General features: G+C 36.0%; 1 protein-coding gene across 9 annotated transcripts in view; it reads right to left on the reverse strand.

The window, feature by feature from the left end:
* Positions 1 to 23437, reverse strand: part of ULK4 (unc-51 like kinase 4) — a 236108-nt gene extending 212671 nt beyond the window's left edge. For 5 of the 9 annotated variants that reach the window (XR_001878447.1, XR_001878446.1, XM_017837567.1 and 2 more), the window contains exons 1-14: positions 23097 to 23437; positions 21493 to 21641; positions 19106 to 19205; positions 15966 to 16105; positions 14477 to 14636; positions 11300 to 11401; positions 10400 to 10483; positions 9466 to 9541; positions 8752 to 8847; positions 6764 to 6891; positions 6585 to 6657; positions 4206 to 4305; positions 3645 to 3749; positions 1528 to 1588 (exon numbers count right to left, since the gene is read on the reverse strand). Coding sequence is in view for 7 of the 9 variants with exons in the window: in XM_017837567.1 (XP_017693056.1) it covers positions 1528 to 1588; positions 3645 to 3749; positions 4206 to 4305; positions 6585 to 6657; positions 6764 to 6891; positions 8752 to 8847; positions 9466 to 9541; positions 10400 to 10483; positions 11300 to 11401; positions 14477 to 14636; positions 15966 to 16105; positions 19106 to 19205; positions 21493 to 21630 (1363 nt within the window). In the remaining 2 variants the exon portion in view is untranslated. Of the gene's footprint in view, positions 1 to 1527; positions 1589 to 3644; positions 3750 to 4205; positions 4306 to 6584; positions 6658 to 6763; positions 6892 to 8751; positions 8848 to 9465; positions 9542 to 10399; positions 10484 to 11299; positions 11402 to 14476; positions 14637 to 15965; positions 16106 to 19105; positions 19206 to 21492; positions 21642 to 22836; positions 22999 to 23096 lie in introns of those variants that run through there. The other 4 variants (XM_017837568.1, XM_017837566.1, XM_017837564.1 and 1 more) reach the window with 4 other exon arrangements.
* Positions 23438 to 23710: the final 273 nt, after the last annotated feature.

A 23710-nucleotide genomic window follows, 5' to 3' on the forward strand; every position in this document is an offset into this window, starting at 1 on the left:
CTCAGAATCAATAAACTGAAAATGTGTGTTGTTACTCATATAGGTAGGCACCATTGAGTCATACTTCAGTAGTATCAAAACACAGATGACTTCAGAAGGAACACAAAGAAATCAAGCCACTAGGACAATTAACATAAATCCCGTGGTTCAATTCACCGACCAGTGTACATGAACTGAGATTTTTCACAGACTTCCTTATCAGTCTCAACAGTTAATTTCAATCTAGCAGCCATACACTCCCTCAGTTTTGGTTAGTTATTTATTATTAACTTATCTGCCATCCTGATATCTCCACTGTAGAATATTTAAAAGCACGTTTTCTGTATTTTATGTTAATTTTACACTTAAGTAACAATACCTACTAATGCAGGCAATTATAATATACATTAGCAAAGGTGAAAAGAGGTGTGGATTGCAGGTATTTATCTTAATTTTTCCATACTATCTTTAATCATTACTGATGAGCAGCATCAAATTCAGTATCTTCAAAAACAATCAGAAAGTTGACCAGAAAAAAGCTACAACTCCGAAAGCATTACAACAACAAAAAAACACTGTCTCATATTAAATAATAATGATAACAATAGTAAAACATATCAGAACATCAGTGTGATAAACTACTTAAATGCAATATGAAATATAATACTTCCCTTAGGCACTTGTATTGGATCATTTTTTGATGAACCAAATTAAAAATATTTTCTGTTACTACAGTCTTGATTGGGAGACTGGGGGACATTAAATTCCTTCCCAACTACAAAATTTCTTTAGCAAATTAACTCTCCAAGATACATATTTTATAGAAAGAAAAAATTAATTCTTATGCCTAGGAAGAGGTGCTATGTGAATTCCAGAAGGACTTCATATGTGGTTGGTATCCCTCTTCAAGCACGGTGAAGTGTGTAATACTTCCTTAAAAAGACTAGAGTAAATTTTCCAGGGGAAGAAATGATTACACCCATGACAATGAGCAGACTTTAGTTTTCAGAAATAACAGCACTCTTTCTAGACATTACAAACTAACGATAACAAAAAAGCAAACCCAAAACAACTCCACACTATCGTTTGGGACATGATTGCCATAACAATTCATGTTTCAAGGTGGGATTGGCAAAGCTGACGAGTATTACAGCTGATCAACACTGTACATTTTAAGATCCTCTTTCCATTTGCTTCCCTTCCTTTTTAACATTTTAATATATTTAGTTGAATATTTCAGTTAATATATCTCAGTTGGAAAAAATCCACTGTTTTGCCCACACTAAAACAACGATGTCTGTCTCATTGCAAAAGTTTTTGAGCACAAGCTTGTAACTGAAGAAGGCAGAAGAGAAAGGAATGTCATGTAACTCATGAAAAGGCTACTCAAAATTGGTCTAGCTAAAAACATTACAGAAACAGTTTCAGAAAAATTATGAGTTCTGAAACTGTGACGGTTTATAATCTACGGCAGGAGGCTACAGGTCTTGTGATAGCGAGTTACAGCAACACACGCAGAACTTGTTAACAGCTTCAGCAGATCCATACCTGAATGTGCTGGTACATGTAAAGTTTTTGAGTCAAATCTAACTGACACTTGCTTTATTATCTGGAAAAATAAACAAACACATTACAACTAGTTTTAATACATTTCTGGAAAATCTCTAAGTAGTTAAATGTGAGAATACAAAGATGCAAAATTTGTACAGGATGGGTGTACATACTACTTCTCTTCACTGAGGAATTTTCCATTGTTTTCTGGTATTTATTCCTTCCAAGCAAATATTGGAGATTTAACTCTATGTTTTTAACATAATTATATTGCTAGTGTTTCCATTTAAGTGATTTTTAAAATAGGATTACAAAATGATAGGATTTTTTCAGTTTACATTTTTATCTTGCTTGTATGTAGCAAAACACTTGCATTTGGGTTTCAAAAGCTACAGAAAGGAACTATGCAGGCGACAGCTCATAAATGTTTTAGCAATTCATTTCCATACAGTAAATACATATATACACTAGATCATTATAGAATATAAAAAGTCTTATTAACAACAAGTAATTGTTCATAAGGTATGGGGATTTTTTTCCCCCTCGTGAAACATCATTTTCTGGCCCATCATGAAAATGGATGACTGCTCAGTGACTGAGGATTTGAGTGTGATTTTCAGTAAATAAAGCATACAGAAAAGGTAACTGTGTAGTGGAATTTAGCCTTTGACAGATGAAGTCTAAGTGTAACAAGAGAGCTATTTTCGAAAAAAGGTCTTCAGCTCCACAGATCTGCAGAATACAGGGAAATTTTACAATGTAAGCTGACATTTCAACTTTTCAGATTCTGCCAGCATCTAGTAAATCCTTTTGCATGAGATTAAATTGCAAGCTCTTCAGCTTTACCAGGTGTCAGTATCATCCTTCAGTCTGAAGTGCAAAGAGTCATTGCCAAGCAGGCAATGACTCTGATTATATGTCCCTGGAACTTAGCGGGCTATTTTGCATTAATTCTGAGTCTGCCATTGCATGGTAAGGAGATTAGTCTCCATGTGCACATCAGTATATACACTTACCCCTAATCTCCTCTCTTATACTTGTAATAAAAAGAGAAGCTGGGAAGGACTAAGGCTTTGTGTCATTGTCCTGAGATAGAACTGACAATTTAACAGTGGTAGCATTCGAACACTTTGAAATTCTCCACTGGTAACAATGTCCCTCCCTCCAAACATATTAAAACATTATTATTTGGTAGTTATACTATCTAGCTGTATAAGACCTCTAATTTTTGAAAGTGTTAGGAAATCCATTAAAACAAACCAAAAGAATTGTTAATACTAAAGCAACACAGCAACTAAAAGCCGTAAGACATTCTTAATGAGATGTTCATTTCCAATCAAAAATGTTGCATTTTCTGCATCCGTCACTTACTGAGTAAAGTTGCTAAAACAGCTGCATTTTTTTTTAGCACAGAAACAAAAGGAAGACTAAAGGGGCTCTTGCCTATTATTCCTTCTACCAGTAATGCCCATAAATGCACGTTACGCTGTCATTGCAGTGCAGAGCTCTGATTCTTTTTTGGTTTGCTCTTTGCTGTCAAGCAAGTGCCAGTCCCTGCTCAAGAGACTCATTACAAACTGTTATCACATTAGAATACATATGACAGAAATAGGATGGACATTTCTTATAACGGATGGACATTTCTTGTTCTTTTGGAGAGAAAATGAGTTCAAAAACATTATCACATCTGAAGTTTAAAGAATAACAAAAGTTTTTCTGTAAAGGTCTAACTTATAATCTAGAAGGCTTCATATATGGCCTTGCTTTGAGTATACCAAACCACAGTTTTGTGCTCATTTAAGTAACAGGTATCAAAGGAAGTTATCAGAAAACAAATCTACGAAAGCACTGAACACATTATTTAGTAGCTTATTAAGACATTATTTAATATTATTATTCAATCCCAAAATAACTCATTCCTCCAAATTAGCAACACAATAGAATTACACAGGCTGCCAAAAAAATTGCATGAGAGCTTGCCAGATGACTGGGTGTAACTGCTTTAAAATGGGAACTGTAAAATACAGGAAAAGAGTTTCACCCTGATTAAGAAATTATCTGCAAAAATAGCCCCAGCCACAAGTTCCTGAATCCTATATTTTATTTTGCTATACCTTTGGATTGTCAATGATTGGCGTTATGATAAGATCAGATTCAGTGTAAATGAGCTCTCTCAATGCTGACTCCATATCCTGCTGACTTGAGCACATATTTTCAGCCTAGAACAAGAACAAAGCTTTTTTTAAAAACTTTTTTGCACCAAAAAATGTTTGTTCATGTTTATTCCCAAAATGTTTCATTTCAAAATTATACTATGCAGTTTTGCCATGTAAACAACATATTCTAACTTACCTTTCATTTATGTAATAGTAGATAGGACCAATTAATAATAAGAGAAATATTGGAAGAAAAAGCAATGGGTCCAAACTGCAGACTGACAAGAAAGAAGATAACATTTTCCCTTTTATGCACTGGGGCAAAAAAGGAGACTAAACATCTTTCTTAGCTCATACATCTGGACTTCTGCAAATATATTTTTCAAATTACTTGCACACTATAGGAACTGATTCCCTGCTAATTATGGATGGAGAAGAAACTTGACTTTGCCACAGACGCCAGGCTAAAATTCTAACTAGAGAGATACCATCATGCCTTAATATAAATTTTGTACTCACCTTCTTCAAGCATGAATCTCTTTGTGGAAAATTTTTGATTGGGGCAGCAGTAGCATCACTTACTTCTACTGCAGCGCTAGTTCTAGGTGTGGGACGAGAACTTAAAGAAAAGAAAGACAAAAATAGTAATAAACCAATAAAGACTACAGATTAAGTTTCATTGCAAAGTACCTTTTTGCTGCTCTTTTGAAACTTTTATGCCATATAGCAAACTTTCAAAGCTGATAAACATAAATGAGGCTATGCCTGAGCCACCAACTAGACATGAATTTTCTGTCTTTAAATGTGTTCTGACAAGGTTAGGATTTGTTTACCAGTTAAAAATGGGAAGGTGGTATTTTGTAGTTGATGTTGATGTTAAATGGATCTAATTTGATTATTTTCTCAGCAATAATCACTCTCAAAACTGGATGCTCAAACATTATTATCTGAATTCCTAATAATAAACAAGATACAAAGAAAATTAATGTGAGAAAGAATTGAAATTTATTTTATGTTATTCTCTTCTGACTGTTAACTCTTGGCTAAGACTGCCTAAATCTCGTGTAAAATTGTGAACTAGGTTTACCTTTAACTTTTTTTTTTTAAAATCCTGTTTGCAAACTAAAAAATGAAGAAAGAAAGACCAGAATACTGCAAAGTTGCAATTTTCATAATGCTGTTAGTGAACTCGGGTTTTATAGGATATATTAATGCAAAGCATTTAAAATCAACTTTAGAATTAATTAAATTGGCAGGCCAGGAAACTAGTTAAATCATCAACTTCAAATGAATGTGTTTTCTTCATTAGCAGAAAGCAATAGACACATTTAGCTACAAATCAGCTTTATTTATTAGAAAAAGCAACTAAATTAAAAATAAAAACACCAAACAAAATTAAAAATACTCATGAAAATCAATGATCAAATGACTAACATAATGTTTCTAATCTTCCATCTATTTTCAAGAGAAACTTGGGTACAGCAAAGGAATGCCAAAATATCACCTACATAAAACTACATAAAATGTCCTAATTCTTTCGGTAAAAAAAGTATATCAGGATGTGCCTGGAAGTTTAGGCAGTCTTAGTTCCTAAACAAAAAAACCTTATGATTTCTAGCTAAGAGGCCAAATAATTATTCTACGTTACCACATCCTTCAAAATATGTAGATTTGATAAATATACTTTTTTTCAATTAATGCAACTGATTTGCTTTCATATATGTTTGACATACAGAAGATATTTCCTATTTTTTCAGTTCTCAGATGGTTTCTCAGTTTAAAAAAAGACAAGAGATTGTTAAATTGAACTATCTGAAATTAATAAGACTTATTCCATTTGCATACATAGAAGAAGCTACTGCTGTTAAAAGCTGAGTAACCCCTCCAGCAGTTAAGTAAATTCTGGTGCCAAGTTGCCAGGTCAGCAGCTTCCTTTCACTTCAATGTTTTAATACTTTAGTAGATAACACATGCTGCTTTCAGAAGTTAGATCATTGAAGCAAAGACGGTTTACAAACAGATTTTTTAAAAAAAGTTTGCATTACATTTCAAGTTTTATATTTAAACTAATGTGCTTATCATAAATACAGCATGTTGTTAAAAAACCATGATTTGGATTACATGCTTTTATACTGTTTTTAATGTCATTGTAGCCTTTCTTTTCAGCAGATTGCTAAAGCAAATGCTATTTGAAATTACTAATAGTACGTGTTTAGCTGTGATGACAGAATTTATAAGTGAGATGAGAATTAACACTTTATAAAACCAACTGAAATAACTTTTGTACACACTATCATATATAAAAGCCCTATTTCAGGTTATGCAAGAAGCTTGAAAGAGTATTTTCAAACTGGAATATTTCTTCTTGATGACAATAAGAAAAGTATCGATTTCATTAGACAATCTTATTGGCTTGAAAACTAGTACAAAGTTCCAGAATCAGGCCTCAACTAATACAAATCACTATTTTTTTTTATTTAATACCCATGCAGTACTTAACAGATTGTTACCAACAGCTTGGGAAGAAAAGCTGCAGGTAGAATTTATTAGTGGATCTTATGTTGAATGCTTATTCTTGTATATTCAAAGCAATCATATTCCAAGCCTATTCTCATATATTTGAAGAAGGAAAGAAATAAATTCTTCTGTTTAGACTGACAGCTAAGAAATCAAAAATTTACTTCCAAAAACAGTGTAATAAAGCTTTAACTACACACACTGCTTTTGCAGCTATTCTAATATTTTAATATTAATTAAAGTGGTAATAGAAAATTCAAAAGGAGATGCACAATGTTACAGACAAAATAATAAAATGTCTAAAGAGACGGTGGGAAAAAAAACAGCACCACAAATACAGGATTTCAAGGGTTTTTATAACTGTTCTTTAGGTTTTCATACCTCAGAAGAAATATGGATTCATTTGATTCACCATCAACTGCACTTTTGGGGCGTAACTCGGTCTGAGTTTCTACTGAAAAGAGAACATGAACTTGCATTCAGAGGTTAAAATCAAATAAAACATACAGATGTTGGTAGGATTGATAAAAATAAGTGAAAAAATAACATAAGAATATTACCTATTTTGAAAGAACTGCTTGGTAGTTTAAGATCTGCTCTTGAAGATGACAGGTTATCTAGATTTTTATGAGTATCCACTGACCCTTTCGTACTCCAAGACACTGATGACTCTGTGTCCTCATTGCTGCTTAACAGAGGATAGTAATTACAGACTTAAAAAAAAGAGGGATCATATGGATTATTTTTTTGCAATTGTTAGAATAAAATTTAGCTGTCATTCTCTAGAACATACTATTTTAATATGTGTTACATACACTTTTTATGTTAGTAATGGCAATGATGAGAAACAAGTTTACAGCAAATGACCAGGAGAATATTAAAAATTCTTTCTCTCACATTAGAACTTATATGGAAGACAGTAGAAAAGTTAAATTATTACCCCATAATAAAAGACTTGTAAAGAAATATTAAGAGCATTACAGATCATTCAATCTTCACAGGAAAAAGTCATAACAAACCTACCTGTAACAAGGTTGGTAGCCTAGATTGAAGCTACTTTTTTGGTGGGTTGTTTTGATTTGGTTTGGCTATTTTTAAGATCTGGGGTTTTTTTAGTTTTGTTTTTGTTGTGTAATGATTTACATGTCACACTTAATTGCAAGTTTATTACTTGTGGTTGTTCAGGGGTTTTTTAGCATGCCCCTCTATTATTCAAATGGAACTGGGTTATACAAATTTCCTGAAGGCTCTCCAGGATATCAAATATTAATCAAATCCACGTTGTGAAGAAAATAGATACACAGGTCTCACAGTTGGAAAAGAAAAAGTATCAAGCTTCTTTAGCATGTCAGGCCAATGTTCTGCATTTGTCATAGTTGTCAATTAGTGCATATATCAGCAGATACACCAGAGGCATTAGAAAACCCTCAAGAGTAAGGTCAAATAGCCCAGTATTTCATAGGAGATTAAGATTCTTCTGATTCTCTGAAAATTCTTCAAAAGTGAGCACTGAGATGGAGGTCTTGCTAAAACCATGAATAAATTCTTACTTTGTGGTATAAACTGTAAATATTAATTTCTTCTAGGTCTTGCAGGTGAAAGCAGTAATAAAATTAAAAGACAAAGAGCTGCATCTCAAAGTAGAATAAACGATAACTACAAACACATTGCAGCACTGGTATCAGAAACAGGTATTAAACAACATGAGAGAAAATTTTAAAGTAGATATAACACAAAAACATTCAACATTCTAAAAGAAAACTAACATTAGTTCACTAGACTAGAACATGAACAGTTCACTAGAGTAGAACATATCTTTCAAATATTTAGAACAACGTAACTTAAAAGTCAACACTAAATATCCTAATTCAAAATTAAAAACAAAAAAACCAGCAAGGTAACAGGAGTTCTGAAGAAGCCTAATTTTTTAATACATAGAAACCATTTGCACAAAAGTTTTGTGTATTTCTGCATATATATAGCAGTGTAGAGTATTACAAATTTAGAAAAAAATCCCAACTATTAGATTAATGCTTTATGTCATAAGCAAAGAATATGGGTCAGCTGCATTTGCAAGATTATAAAGCTCAACCACAGCTCTAAGATGCTGTACTGATAGGCTTTGTGATGCTCTAAGCCTAATGCACAAAAATAAACAAATGAAAAACTCACTAGAAATAAAACTGACCCATTCTACAAAAGCTTTCAAAACAAAAATTGCAAGTCAAATTCATGCAACAACATGTCATATATAAACAAATAAATAAAATTGACAGCTGTTAGTTCAGAAACGTATTTTAACATATTCTGTAGCCAGAAGGAAAGAGTCTGTTGAAGTGAATGGACAGTGTAATACACTAATAGGACAATACAATTCCTAAACATCCAAAACTGCCCACTGAATAGTGTAAAACTCCGGTCAATAATACATGAAAATTCTAAGCAAAATTTCAAAAATGATAAAATTTACAGAAGAACATAATAAAATATCTTTTTTTATCTTTGCTTATATTTATTACAAAAGAAGTCTTTCTGAAAGATTTGGTACCTTGAGCTTGTGCCTTGATTGTCTGCAGACTCAGTACCACAGTGGCGAAGGGATCCTTTCCAGAACGGATGCTGCAATAGGTCTGTCCAATTCAGCCTTTTGAAAAGCAACAAACAAACTGAAAAAGCAGTGGCAAAGTACAACAGCTCCACAGAAACACACCAGACTAGGTTTTTAACCCAGTGACACTACAGAGCAATTAATCCTGGTGTTTGCTTTTATTTGGACAACAAATAAGTTTTCTTTCAGGACAAACTTTTTACCTCGAGTCAGAATAGTTAATTCACACAACAGAGGTATGAGGATAAAAATGAAGGAAACTGCATAGTCAATCCCGCAGGTAAATTATCTGAGCTACCCTGTAAATTACATCAAATTATTTAACAATGTAACTGTATCACCTATAAATCAAAGTCTGATAAAATAATTGTGCCCACTGCTCTGGAAAAGCAAAGCCATGCAATTCTAAATTGCCTATCATTCTGCTACACTTATCTATTTAGCACTAGCTATAAAAATACAAAGACACACTTAATGAAAACATTAATTTTGTATATATTCATATAACAAAAAGCACAGTTCGTTCTTCTATATGAGGGATTACATTTTTTTTTGCATTCTTTGTCATCTACAAAATACTATACATATAGTATCATAGTAATTATCTTCTCCAGAGGTGACTACATAAACAACTGTCATGGATTAGAAGTTTACCTTTTCTGAGGATCCTTTTGAAGCAACCCATCAAGCAAACTGATGAACTCAGCAGAAGGTTTGTGAAAAGCAGAACCTGTAAACAGAAGCACTTGTGAAGATCAGCAACGGGCAGCAGAACTGTCGCCCAATGTAGACCAAACAATTATCTACAGATCATGCTAAAAATGTTCTTAATAGCAATCTCATCTGAAAAAAACTAAATGTATAAAGAATCTTAAATATACACGCTTTGTATTTCAAAGGATCCTCAAAAAACCCAAACCAAAACAAAACCAAAACAAACAAAACCACCAATTTTCAGTCGTCAAACTAGTTAAAATTGTAACATAAAAAAAGCACCCTTCAATTATCATATAGCCATTAGAAAGAAACAAAGTGGAGTTAAAATCTGCTTAAACTGAAATTAAGTTTCCTCCAGCAATAATTTTCAGAGGACCATTGTTGAACCCCACTATACAAAAGAGTTTCCAAAATTCTTATTTTACTGAGAAAAGACTCTACTTCTGAGTGCAGAACTGAGAAAGGCACTTCACCCACTTTGAAAAAAAAAAAATCTCTCCTAGAATTGAAAGAAATAACAACAGTTTTAATTCTGCAGGTTACCATTTTCAAGTATGACTGAAAAGAGCCACTAATATTTAAGGGTCTCCATGAATAACACTGATGCCCAGAATGACCAAGATCAAAAATTCCATACCACTAGGTATATTTAGCGTTAACAATTAAAAGTAAATTATATGTCTGTCTATCAAAGGGGAAACAAGAATTCATCATTAACAGGGAAAAAGTTCTTATGAAAGGAAGGCATTGCTAACATTCACTTCAGACAACTAACTGATTACCGCAATCAGCCTCAGAAGAAATAGTGCAAAAAAAATAGCTTTGTCATTATTACTCTGATTTGATTCATTACAAAATAACAGAACCTCACCCTCTGGTCTAGGTGGCAATGGATCTTCATATAAAATCTTTTCAATTAATTCAGAAAAGCTTTCTGAGAAGAATGGTGGTTTTCCTACAAACAAACAGAAGTGTATTTCACAGATTAGGCAAACTTCAAAATGGCTGTCAGGTGATGGCAATGATATGTCATATCCAAAGAAATAAACACCTTCAGCCTCAGTGCTATTTATCAAGTTCTCTTCTCAATTTATATTCAAAACCTTGGATTAAATTCTTGTATCATGAACAGCACAAGAAACCATGGATAGAAAAGGCACCAAAGATGGCTTGATGGAGATCACCATGATAGCCCTGCATGAATCAGCAATGATATAATAGGAAGAGGTCTAGGTAGAAATCTCAATATCTGTGTTACTGTGTTGATCCAACAGATCAGCATATTGTTTAAGATTTAAGAAGGTTGCAGCATAATTCTCTTTTGTGATGAAGCTTTCCTTTCAGCTGCACCAACTGGACACTTTATCTGCAGAAAACCAAATTACTCTAGTTTTAGAAAGTGAAACAAGTGAAGCTTGAAATAATGCACTAAGAGTTCAATACTGAGGAGATTAAAAACATTACACTGTCAGAATTCGAGGGCTGCTATAATTTTAAACCATAGTATTTAAACCATACATGTTGGTTAGTCTTGTTGTATTTAGATCACAGTCAACAGGACAACTTAACAGTACTACTCTACTTGATTATTTGATAAAGATACTTTTTTTGTCTTTTAAGCACAGTTAGTATATTCTTCAAGAAATCTTTAAAACCTGCCTGAAGTTTTTCTGTGTCTTAACTTCCCTAGAAAGTTAACAAGAATTTACTCTGGGATCATGACCTATGTTTCCATTATAACAGATAATATGTAGATACACAAACTTACAACCTGAGAACATTTCATAAAGTAAACATCCCAAGGACCACAGATCACTGGCTTTGCTGAAGTCATCTCCCTTTATTGCTTCTGGAGCTGTGTACAATGGAGAGCCTACAAAATACAGTAGGTATAATGCACTTAGATTGCTCATTCAGTATTTATCCTGTTCAACACCTTAAACTTTGTCTCCAGACTTCAGTGAGTTAGGGGTTATCTTCACTTAGTATAAGAAAACTGAAATACCAAAGGTAAGTAGTTTCAAAGGAACTTCTTTCCTAAACTTTAACTGGATTATGTAGGATTATAGATGATATTTTGTTGTTCATTTCACTTCTATTAACTAAGCTGTCTTGTGCTACACTTTTCAAACACAGTGATTAATGCAAAGAATGTTTTGATATGCTTTAACAGCTTCCAGGACCAAGCAAATTGAGCAGAACAGTAAACCAATATCATTCTCATATAAGCAACAGAAATCATTATGTAACATCAGGTTTGGGATTTTTTTTTTAAAGCCATCCAAAGACATAAACCTTCATGAACTCAGAAAGTTTTGTTACAAAAAACAAGGCAGGTAGCCAACTAGATCACTGATCTAAATAGTTATAGCTATTTTCACACTGAAACACTTTGAAAACATCACAAATGATAACATCTTATTCACAAACCCCTTTTGTCTTGATACAGAAAAAAAAAATACAGTTCTTATTTCTACAGTTCTCAAAAATCTCTAAAAAAAACTACACAAGCTCAGTAAGCTCAGTAGAAGTGTCCATTCCATAGTCCTTTAAAAAGTTTATTTTAGATTTTTTTGTTCTTGGGTTTTATTTTTTTAAGTGACAAAAGGTCATTACTATACATATCAAAACAGCTGTTCTAAAAAGCAACAGAAAAGAGATGAGATTTGTATTTCTTCTTGAATAAAGTTCTGGTCTTGGTGTTACTATTCCCAGTGTGGACTTTCATAAGGAGATAGCAAAGTATTTAGAGAGCTTTCTCTGTTCTCATAAAATATTAAGAATTATTCCATTGTTTCCAATAACAGTAACTGATATGCCACATCACTATCTTGGAAACAGGTCTGCGAGATGCTCCAAGATAAGGACTAAGAAATGATTCAGAAGATTAAAAACAAGTTTCTGAATTTTTTCTTATTCGATGAAAAAATAACATAGCATTTGCAGTCTACTGCATTTGCATGGATCTGCCTATCAAAACTGAAGCACATTAACTTCCTCATACTTTGAAATGAAATTATCATTCTTAAAGGTAGCCAAACAGTTGACCTCAAACTACAAATCACTTGTACCATTTGCATCAAAAAGGACAATGAAGGTACAGCAGTGCACTCTCCAATGAAAGAAGCAATAGTTCTGTGTTGTACTTGTGTATATATTTAATATGAACTTAATGGAATTTAGTACCAGACCTTACAGAGAGCATCAGCAGCAAAGGCTTTTTAAAAGTTTATAAATAATTCCATAGCTCAAATTTTTCTGAGACAAAACAGGATTAATTCTAAATCATTTTTCTTTATCACTTATTTCTTCACTCTCCAATTACTGCTTTATAACTGGAGCACAAAAGATAGTAAATATGTGATTCTTTCTGCTATTTCCTTTAAATCCTTTTTTATTTATTTTAATACACTGTCTTATATCAATTAAATACCAGAAATAAAATTTCCTTAGTAAGGCAAGCAATTTCCAGTTTGAACTTTGAGCTTCCAAAGCTTTAGTGATTTTCTGTAGTTTTCATCAAATAGCAAATAATAATTTAGCCTCCTTAGCAAATCCAAACCAATAATTAATATTTTCAATTAATTAGTTACATTGAAACACTTCAGATCTCATTCACATACTCAATTTAGTGTTTGTTATTTTTTTTGCATTTGGGAGGGTTTTTTAATCCTTGAAATTTTGCTCCCTCTTTTTTTTTCCCTACAAAGAAAAAAATCAAGAAGAGTTTATAAAATAACAAAAATATGTTCAAGACAAAAAGATTATATAATAAACTGTAATGCAGTTATTTCACGTAAAGCTATAAAAAACGATTTAAAATTAATTATCTCCAGGTATGCTATGTTGGAAGTCTGTTCTGAAAGTTCGATACAATCTATAAGTACCTACATATGAGCTTCAATCCAAAAGAAAACTTGGAGTCAGGAATTGTTAATGTCATATATTTTATGACAGACTGAAGCATATTATTTTCCAGCTCTTAGTTAAACTGTATTTATGAAATAGAGAATTATTACCATACACTTGTAAATAGTTTCTTTCTACTCACTCACATGTGTTGTTCCATCTGTAAGTTACGATCTCTCTGAATAATCTTACTTAAGAGCTGAATTTTGGGTTTGAGCTTACTTAAATACCCTGTATGCAGGATAAGTTAAATCTGTTTACAGAAGATGTACTGAACATGCTTTCCCATTGCAAAGACACAGGGAAAGACATTAATCTTTACAAAAGATAACACTACAGAATTAATTATTCAGTTTTAAGGACATGATCCTGCCCCTCTACTCAGCCCTAGTGAGGCCACATCTGGAGTGCTGTGTGTCCAGTTCTGGTCTCCTCAGTACAAGAGAGACATGGAGCTCCTAGTGTGAGTCCAGTGGAGGGCTACAAAGATGACTGGGGGACCAGAGCATCTCTCTTACGAGAAAAGGCTCAGGAAGCTGGGCCTGTTCAGCCACAGGAGAGATGACTGACTAAAGAGGGGGAGCCAAGAGGATGGAGCCAGGCTCTTCTCGGTGGTGCCAAGCAATAGGACAAGAGGCAACAGGTAGAAACTTACGCACAGGAAGTTGCACCTGAATATGAGGAAGAGCTTCTTTATGTGCAGGTGACAGAGCACTGGAACAGTCTGCCCAGAGAGGTTGGGAGTCTCCCTCACTGGAGATATTCAAGAACTATCCGGATGCAATCCTCTGCCATGTGATCTAGGATGACACTGCTTGAGAAGGAAGGCTGGACCAGATGACCCATTCTGGTTCCTCTTCCAACCTTACCCATTCTGTGACTCTGTGATTCTCCAGAAATTTAGAAAGCCCCCACCACAATGCTAAACAACTATTTTATTTCAAGGTCTTCTCTCCAAACTACTTCAAACTAAGTTTTTTTCCAACTTTCATTTTGTCTCTTTGGTAAAGGTTAATTTTGGCTAGTAAAAATATTGTACCTCGAAATCTGTTTTTCAAGTATCCTTGTGGAGTACTTTCACTAACATCTTCACCTTCTTCGTTTCCAACTAAAGCATAAAATTCTTCCAAGTTTTCACCATCCACTTTAGCCAAGCAAAAACTACTGAATTTCAAAGTGCCAGACCCTTCCAGCAGAATCTAGAAGAATAAACAAAATCCAACATACTAGTACAATATATTAAAACTGATGATTGCTGAAATTTCCAACACAAAGTATAAAATAATTTATTTTAAAAAATCACAATCTGAAACCATTTAAGTACATAGAATTGATCACTATAATCAAAAACACTGAAAAGCTTTTTTTTTAAGTAACGCCAATACTGACTTTTTTCTTACAACCAAAAGTATCACCTTAAGAGTTTCAATGTGCACTTTCATTTACTTATTATTAAATCTAAATAAACAATTATGTTACTAGAGAAAAGAAAGTAAAAGTAGAGTAAAACTGTATAAGAAAATAAAAGTAGAGTGAAATCAAACATGGCTTCCTTTGAGGGGAAAAAAAAGTGAATTTTTCTAATTTTATCTGGCAGAAAATTCCACAGATTTTGTCCAATGATGATGAGAGTTTTCTCTGGGCAGCCACTACTTATTCTTGTAACTAAAAACTTCATAATCCCAAAAACTTTGTTTGGAGAAATAACCTATTCAACCAGAAGCAGGGAGCGGGGCATGGAAGCAATCTTAACTTTAGCACTCTACTTTCTGTTCAAAGGAGTACTTTACAGCAAACATTCTTCTTTGGAAGACTACAGAGTCATCTCCATTATGTTTTATTCATATTTTTTTTAGTTCTTTTGGACCCATAAATGACATGAACTGAGTAGAATTGTGGAAGAATTCACAGAGGAAGGGCAACTTGATCACTAGTAGATCAAGATCAAAAACAATTACTGTTATGCAAGAATATTTGCTTATAGTCATATTCTGGTGACTACATGAATTAAACATGGACTTTGGCAAACCTCTGCATAAATTACACACACATACACAAAATGAGAAAGTACATAAAGATTTGTATTTTTATGCAAGAATAAGATGATAATTTACATGGCATCTGGAAACAATAGAGAAGGTTATTAATAAAGAAAGTTTAATTAACTTTAGTCCCCTATTAGCATTTTCTATGACTGCAAAATATTCTGCAGCATGATAGAATAATAATGAATTTATTCTATGTCCAGTGACAGAGAACTAAAATCCTTCATTAAATTAAACCAGTACACCAAATCAAAAAGAATCTATCACATTGTATCAGATATACAATAGGGAAAGAATCAATTAGATCATAAAATATTTAAGCTATAGACTTGTCTCTGATTGTCTTCACATATATTATAAAGCTCAACTGGCCTCCAGTCTGGGGTAAACCTCTTCCAAACAGTAGAATACAAATAATAAAACAAATGCTGATGGCATGCAAAGTAACATGCAGTGTTCCCTATAGATAATACTCTTCCTTACCTTTCCAGGTGTTAATTCACAAAAGATAATTCCAAGCCCATGAATATGGTATAAACCAGTAATCAATTCAACACCAAATTCTCTCACTACATCTTCAGGTAGATGTTCATCTTGAGCAATGACAGATTCTAGAGAACCACCTGAAACATGTTTATACATAGTTAGTAAGTGCATATAAAGAAGATGTCATACAAGTAATTCCCAAGGACATTACACAAGCTTCTTCAAAAGATGTCAGTCAAAAGCCATTATTAGTAGATATTTAAAATATTTCTTGATATTATCTACTAGTTGTAAAATCTAAGATGTACAGAAAAAAATCTATTTTCAATACTGTGACAAAAATCTTAATTTTGAATGAAATTAAATTGAGTGTATGACTTCAAAATTACTTGATTTGTTTTACAAAGGAATCAGAAGTGAAAAAAAGAGATTCAGGAACTGTGTCACTTCACAAAGTAATTTGTTTATATGTAAACCAAATGCATTTATTCAAATTCCTTAACCAGATTCCCGCTGCCTAAGTTAAAAGAATAAATAATACCAAAAGCAGGCTATCAACCTCTGTGAACAATTGCTAAAGATAATGGCAGAGAATTTTCCACTGAATTCAGAGACAACTGAAATAGTATAACTGTTACAGTTTGAGGTCCCAAGGTCAACAACATCCAACAGATAACTTATTTTGTTTCTTCTTCACATACAGTGTTTCTACACTGTGAATTCTCTTGACTCATGTGCCTCAGTTCTTTCATTTTAATCCTTTCCCCTCTTTTTCTATTTTTTTTTTGCTTTTCTTTTTTTTCTTTTGTTTTAGAGAAAAGAATCAAAAAAATATCCAGGACTAAAATTTTGTTTTCCAGGTTTCTCACACAAATCCCAGCTGTCTGCCCTGTACATCCCTCTAAGAATAAGCAGTAACTGCCCAGAAAAAACTCGCATAGCTCTATGGATTTCTTATCCTAACACGACTTCTCTGTCCTTCCAAAATCACTACTGTCCTCCTCCATTAAGTTCTGACCAGCCCTTCCTTTGTTTTCTGATAAGATTACACTTACAAAACTTTCCAAATAACCCTCACACATATCCTCTATCATCTGTGTCCTTCACTGGTCTTCACAGTCCTTGCTTTTCCCCACTGATTGTTCCTGTTTCTTTCAGTGTCCTTGCAAAAATCTTTCTTCTTTCCCATCACCTACTTCCTCACATTCCATGGATTCTCAGGTATGTCATCAGACTCAGTCAATTTGAGTCATTCCCATCCTAACTGTTCATAGGACTTGGATGACTTCTAATTTCCCATAAGCTCACTGCTCAGTCTTTCTCTTCCTTCCTGTCCCAGTTTTCTATCCTAAATTCCACAAAACATCTCCCCTAAAATCCCTTTTCTCAGCCTCATTTGTTTCCTTACTAATCCTGCACCAAATCTGTTCTCCTGAGACCACAGTTTACAGTTTGCATTTCCTAAATTATCTATTGGTTTTCTGGGTTGCCTGTTATTTNAGATTATTGTTACCTGACTAACCCTCTGGGGTTGACTCCCCCTCCAGAATGTTTACAATGCTTAGAGCACCTTTGCAGATTAAAACAAAACAAAACACAAATTTAAGTTCCTGAATTAAACAGGGACTAGGAAACTTTTTCACAGAAATGGATACTAGATCTTTTATTCCAAATCTCACAATAGATTTTCCTGTACTTTTTTCCCTTTGATCAGTTATTTGTTTCAGAAAATACAAAGACTAACAGGTCCGTCATTACAGAATTCTTCAAATTATTCAACACTTCTGAATCTTAAAATTATTTTATTTCTAAGCCTTTTTAGGTTGGTTAGTAAATCAGTCATTCCTTTAAAAACACCCATATTACACAGCTATAGTAAAGAATTTTCAAACATGCTTAATAACTGTTTATTATAATGTAATTTAGAGGACTCCATATAGAAAAATTCTATAATATGGCCAAATACACAAAGAAAAAAAAAAAGTAGAACTGGCAACACAGAAGGATTCTGTGTCTGATAACAGAAACTCACTTTGTCAGCTTGAGACAAAGGAGAGGGATCTTACATATTTCAAAAGCAGCTTTCAATCTCAGCAAAATTCATAAGAAATCAATGTCATATTTTATGTATAAACAAGTTAGATTCAAGACACTCTCCTTGCAGCAAACTTGATAATTCTTCAATAATAAAAGTCTGCCTGTCTAATAACTTAAATATGTGCCCCTAAGTTGGACTAAGCACAGAGATCAAAGCTTCCTTATGGGTCATTAACTTCACTTTTAATCACTGCAAAAATGACCCGACTTTTTTTTCCCAGAACTTGTAGGTTCTCTTCTTCAGGAATTTTTCAAACAGAATTCTGGATAGATAAAAAGGCTGTGTGTAATGAGGGCTTTTACTACTAAACAAACTTCAGATGCTAAAAATCTTAACATGCATCACTTGCCTACTGGCTTTCTTTTCTCTCCATGTGGAGTAAAGAACACTATCGGGAGTTTAAAATATGCAGTCACTAGAATTAGAGAAAGCTTTAAAAGATTTCTTCAATAGATTGATAAGAACCTATCAAAACTCGGTGAATCACTTAATGCAGTTTTGGGTTCTCAGAGCTCCCCAATTAACATTTTAACATGGAAGTCAAAATACTTGCACAGAATAGGAAGAAAATTTAAATAATTTACTTTAACTGCTAAATTGTCCTTTGATTAAAAATTAACTTGAACAACATTTTCGTTTATACATTATAGCTTAATTTGCTCCTTGCTGTCTTTTAAAAGAGAATGCCAAAGCTGCCAGTACTTAGAAAACTTTTCAAGTTATTACTTAACTACCCTCCAACTATCCATAATTTGTTTTTATGTTCCCCTGATTAGCCATATCTCTTCAGCTCTTAAAAACCAACATTATGCCACATCAACTAACATTTAACAAACATACAGTGAAGGAGAGGAGAAATTATTTCAGTTGATTTCTAAAAATGTTTCCAAGAGCAAAACCATTTTTATATATAAACAGGGTTCTCAAGCTAATAATGAGATAATCATGCTTTTTTCAAAGATTTGTTGTAGAGAAACTGCCAGATGAAATCTCTTACAAACACTCATTTTTAAAGTTTTACTTTTTGAGCTTATCTTACCTGTGCATAGTTCCACTACAAGCCAGAGATGGTTGCTTGTTTCATACCATTCATGAAATGTCACTATATTCTTGTGTCTGATTTCATGAGTCAGACGAACCTAGAACAAAGTTTTCAACATACTTAACTGGAGGGGGGGAATAAATATATATATGTTTATATGGACTTATGGCAGGGCAGCAAGAAACAATACACCTTTACCCTAGATGAAATACTTGTTCTCTTGCCTTTTCCAGTGCACTAATATTATTATTCAAATATTTCAGCTTTACACGTATGTTGAGAAAAGATAACTTTCCTCACAACTCCTGCCCAACTCACCTGTTTATAGAAGAAAAATTAGGAACTTCCCCAATCCAAAATTATAAATATTATTTAACCTTCCTGCATCACTAAAACAATAACAAACTGGAAATCGGAAACTGGAGTCAAACTTGCACTCCTCGTTTTTTTTTTTCAAGAAGAATATAAATGAGAGACAATACAACAAGAGAAAGAAAAAAGAAAATTTTCCATCATTCTTAATCTTATCAGGCAAGGACAATCATCCCAGAGTCCCTGGAGATCTATATTTCTATTACACCATTCATGGCCTAATCTCTACAGAAGCCTGTTTTTTTGCTTGACTGGTATGTAAGGTACCCTCGATGGTTTTGTAAGACTAATAACGCTTCTAGGAACAAAAAGTTCCCAAGAAATGATCACTGAAACAATGAGAGGGAATATAAAACTGTATTGGGTTTGAATGGCAAGGTTTTGGTAAAGGGGGGGCTACAGGGGTGGCTTCTCTGTGAAGCTGCCAGTACTCTCCCTATGTCTGACTAATCCAATGCCAGCTGGCTCCAAGACAGACCCATCACTGGCCGAGGCCAAGCTCATCAGCGATGGCCATAGTGCTGCTGTGATAACATTTAGAAAGGGGGAAAACACTGCTGCAGAACAGCAGCAGAGAGGGGAGTGAGAACATGTGACAGAAATAACACTACAGACACCTAGGTCAGTGGAGAAGGAGGGGGAGGAGGTGCTCCAGGAGCTGGAGTAGGGTTTCCCCTGCAGCCCACGGTGAAGACCATGGTGAGGCAGCTGTCCCCCTGCAGCCTGCGGAGGTCCATAGGGGAACAGAGATCTGCCTGCAGCCTGTGGAGGACCCCACACCAGAGCAGGTGAATGCCTGAGGAAGGCTGTGACTCCATGAGAAGCCTATGCTGGAGAAGGCTCCTGGTAGGACCTGCAGACCCATGGAAAAAGGTGCCCACGCTGTAGCAGATGATTTGCTGGCAGGACTTATGACCCTGCAGGGACCCACACTAGAACAGCCTGCTCCTGAGGGCCTGTACGCCACGGAAGGGACCCATGTTGGAGCAGTTCATGAAGAACTGCAGCCTGTGGGAAGGATCAACATTGAAGAGGGTTGTGGGGGACTGTCTCCCATGGGAGGGCCCCCATGCTGGAGCAGGGGAAGAGCATTAGGAGGAAGGAGCAACAAAGACAGCATGTGATGAACTGACTGTAACCTCCATCCTCATCTTCCTGTGTCATTGGCAGGGGAGGAGGGAGAGAAAATTGGGAGTAAAGTTGAGGTGGGGAAGAGGGAGAGGTGGGGGGAAGTTGTTTTAAGAATTTAGTTTTATTTCTCATTATCCTTCTCTGGCAACAAATTCAATTAATGTCCCGAAACCAAGTCTGTTTTCCCTGTGAGGGTAACTGGTGAGTGATCTCTCTCTACACTTACCTCAACCCATAAGCCTTTCATTATATTTTCTCTCCCCTGTCCAGTTGAGGAAGGGAGTGATAGAGTGGCTTTGGTGGGAACCTGGTATCCAGCCAAGGTTAACCCCTTACAGAAACAAAACCTATCTACCGGAAAAATAGAATATTTGAACCATGTAACTGTATCAGTTACAGTTTCTTTTCCAGAAAGTATCAGATGTTTAAAACTGTGCCAAGGTTTTACAGACCAGGATTGAATTATCTTAAACGGCCTTCTTTCATCAAAAATAATTTCTTCTTGCTAAGTAAGAAATTGATTATCTACTGGAAGGTACTACTGCCACTGGATTTGCACAACTAATGGTAAAGTAAAGCAAACCGCTAAATGCAAGTAGCTATTGTTACAAGTTCTCTGACACATCACAAAAACAGTACGACTGTAAACATGGGCTTAAGCTTGTGATCTAGAAAACAATAAAATCAGATTAAGAAATAAATACATTAAAATAAGACTCTATTTAAAGTATAAGAATTTAAAATCTTAAGAAGCTCATCTGAATGATGACAAACTCCATCTAAAGAAGCACATGGTATTTTTCTTTTATAATACCTGGGCTACAAGGTTTTGGTAGGCTGTATCTTTTCCAAGATTTAGCAGGGAAAACCCCATTACTTACCCAGTTTGTTATTTCAGCTCTTTTGCATTTATCAGTGCAAAGAATGGCAACAAAATTAATTGTCCCCTTTCTTCTTCCTTTATAAACAACTGTCTTATTTCCTCTTCCAATCTCCTCATACAGAATGAAGTTCTCCATACTTCAGGATGCTTTACAGGCAAGAGAGTGAAAACATGGTATTAGTCTCATAAACAAATAATCCTTTAAAGAAAGGAGGAGAAGGGGGAAGCATTCAAATTTAATAGTCATTGATGTACAGTATCTCCCTCCCAATGCTCAAAAATAGGGATTATATATTTCCAGAAAGATCAGAGAAGAGATCAGTGCCTGCCTCTCCACTTCCCCTCATAAGGAAGCTGAGGATCATGATGACCAAAGCCCCTTCCTTGCTCTTCTTCTTTCCATGAATACTTCAAACCTGACATGTGCACCTTGTCACAAGACTGAACAGCACATATACATTAGATGGATAGAAGATATCTTCATTGTTGGTCATATGAAAGGCATTATCATCCACTCAGGCAACAAACCACACCAATGCATGACAGGCTCAAGGACAAGTACAGAAATATCTGGTTATCTGACAAAAGCAAGACCAATGACACAAAAAGGCACATGGTCATGGTGTAACGGTGTAAGACCCTTCCGGAAGATTTATTACAAAGAGATCAGGGCTTATTTCACTTAGGAAGACTTTCCTGTCTGGAAGAGGCATCTCTTCCAGAGACAGTTTTAGATGTTTTCTCCTCTCCCTGGTATTAGAAAAAGATAAGTCTTTGCAGACATCTTTGAAGGTTCCCAGAGTGGGGAGCAGGAGTAGGGATGATAAAAGCCCTGAGAAGAACAGAGGGGCGTGTCTTTCCCCAGGCCAGGTGTTTGAAACGCCAAAAAGGTTAATGTTCTTTAAGTCTCGTGCTACCGACTTCGGAAATAAATTTTCCTACAATTCTGTCTGGCATTTGGGGGTATCTGTGCATAATCTTTCTTCACACATGGGAAAGAGAAGATTTCCTTGCCACCTCATGACTGGCAATACTTGCAAATAAGGTCTCCTTTAGCTCTGCAAGAGGTAACAGGGAAGAGAGAAGCATTTGCTCTTGCATCCCTGAATCTCAAGAGTAATGGCTATACCATAATTTCAGTACACAAATCAATGGACCATGGAACGATAAAATCATAGAATGGTTTGGGTTGGAAGAGACCTTAAAGATTATCTAGTTCCAACCCCTCCCCATGGGCAGGGACACCTCCCACTAGACCAGGTTCCTCAGAACCCCATCCAGCCTGGCCTTGAACACTGCCAGGGACGGGGCATCCACAACTTCTCTAACACGCATGACATACTTTAGAGAGCTGGAATTCGTTCGCCGGTTTTGTCATAAAGTACAATGAGATCAAATAAAGTGACACAAGGAGTCCTTCAGCCGGGGGACACCAGCCCCGCCCGGTTCGACCCCACCCTCGGGCCGAAGCTCGGCGAGGGGAGCGAGAGCACGGTGAGGGGCGGGGCCGTTGGGCGCGCGCACCCCTCCAGGTAACGGCCGCGATCCGCGCGCGGGAAAGCGGGAAAGAAGGAAAGCGGGAAAGGGGAGCGACAGCCGTACCTGTGCGGCGAGGGATGGACCCGGCGGGAAAGGGAGGGAGCGACCGCCGTACTTATGCGGCGCAGGATGGACCCGGCGGCAGCATCATCGCCGCGCCGCCGCCATCAACCGAACCGGCGGAGCCCCGCCCCCGGCACGGCGTCTCCCATGCCCCGGTGGCAGTGTCCCGGCGGGACGGCTGTCCCTGCGCGCCACGAAATAAACCCAGCGGGCGGGGCACCGGCACAGCAGGCAGGGTGACTCCGGGAACTGCGGGGATTTGTTTCCCCTTATTCTAGCAGGAACGCGCCGATGGGTCCCACCGGGGCCCGTACCCGCCCCCCCCCCGCGCGCCTGTCGGATGGTCGCCACCCCGCGACCGTATCCAGGAGACGGGGCCGGACGCCGGAAGCAGAGCGGAGCCGCCATTGGGCCAGGAGGCGCCTGCGTCAGGGCGGGACCACCGGGCCGAGCCCGGGGGGGAGCTCCCAGGCGTGGTGCTCCTGGGGCTGGTGTGTCCTTCGGGAATGCTCCGCCCGCCGCTTCCACTCTGGGTCGCTGGGGCTCCTCTATTAAACCTCCATAGTCAGATCAGCAGGTAGCGTCATCAGCCCTGCTTGGCGCTCTGTAAGTGC

This window comes from Lepidothrix coronata, unplaced genomic scaffold (genome assembly GCF_001604755.1).
Source record: "Lepidothrix coronata isolate B3197 unplaced genomic scaffold, Lepidothrix_coronata-1.0 Scaffold306, whole genome shotgun sequence".
Taxonomy (NCBI): domain Eukaryota; kingdom Metazoa; phylum Chordata; class Aves; order Passeriformes; family Pipridae; genus Lepidothrix; species Lepidothrix coronata.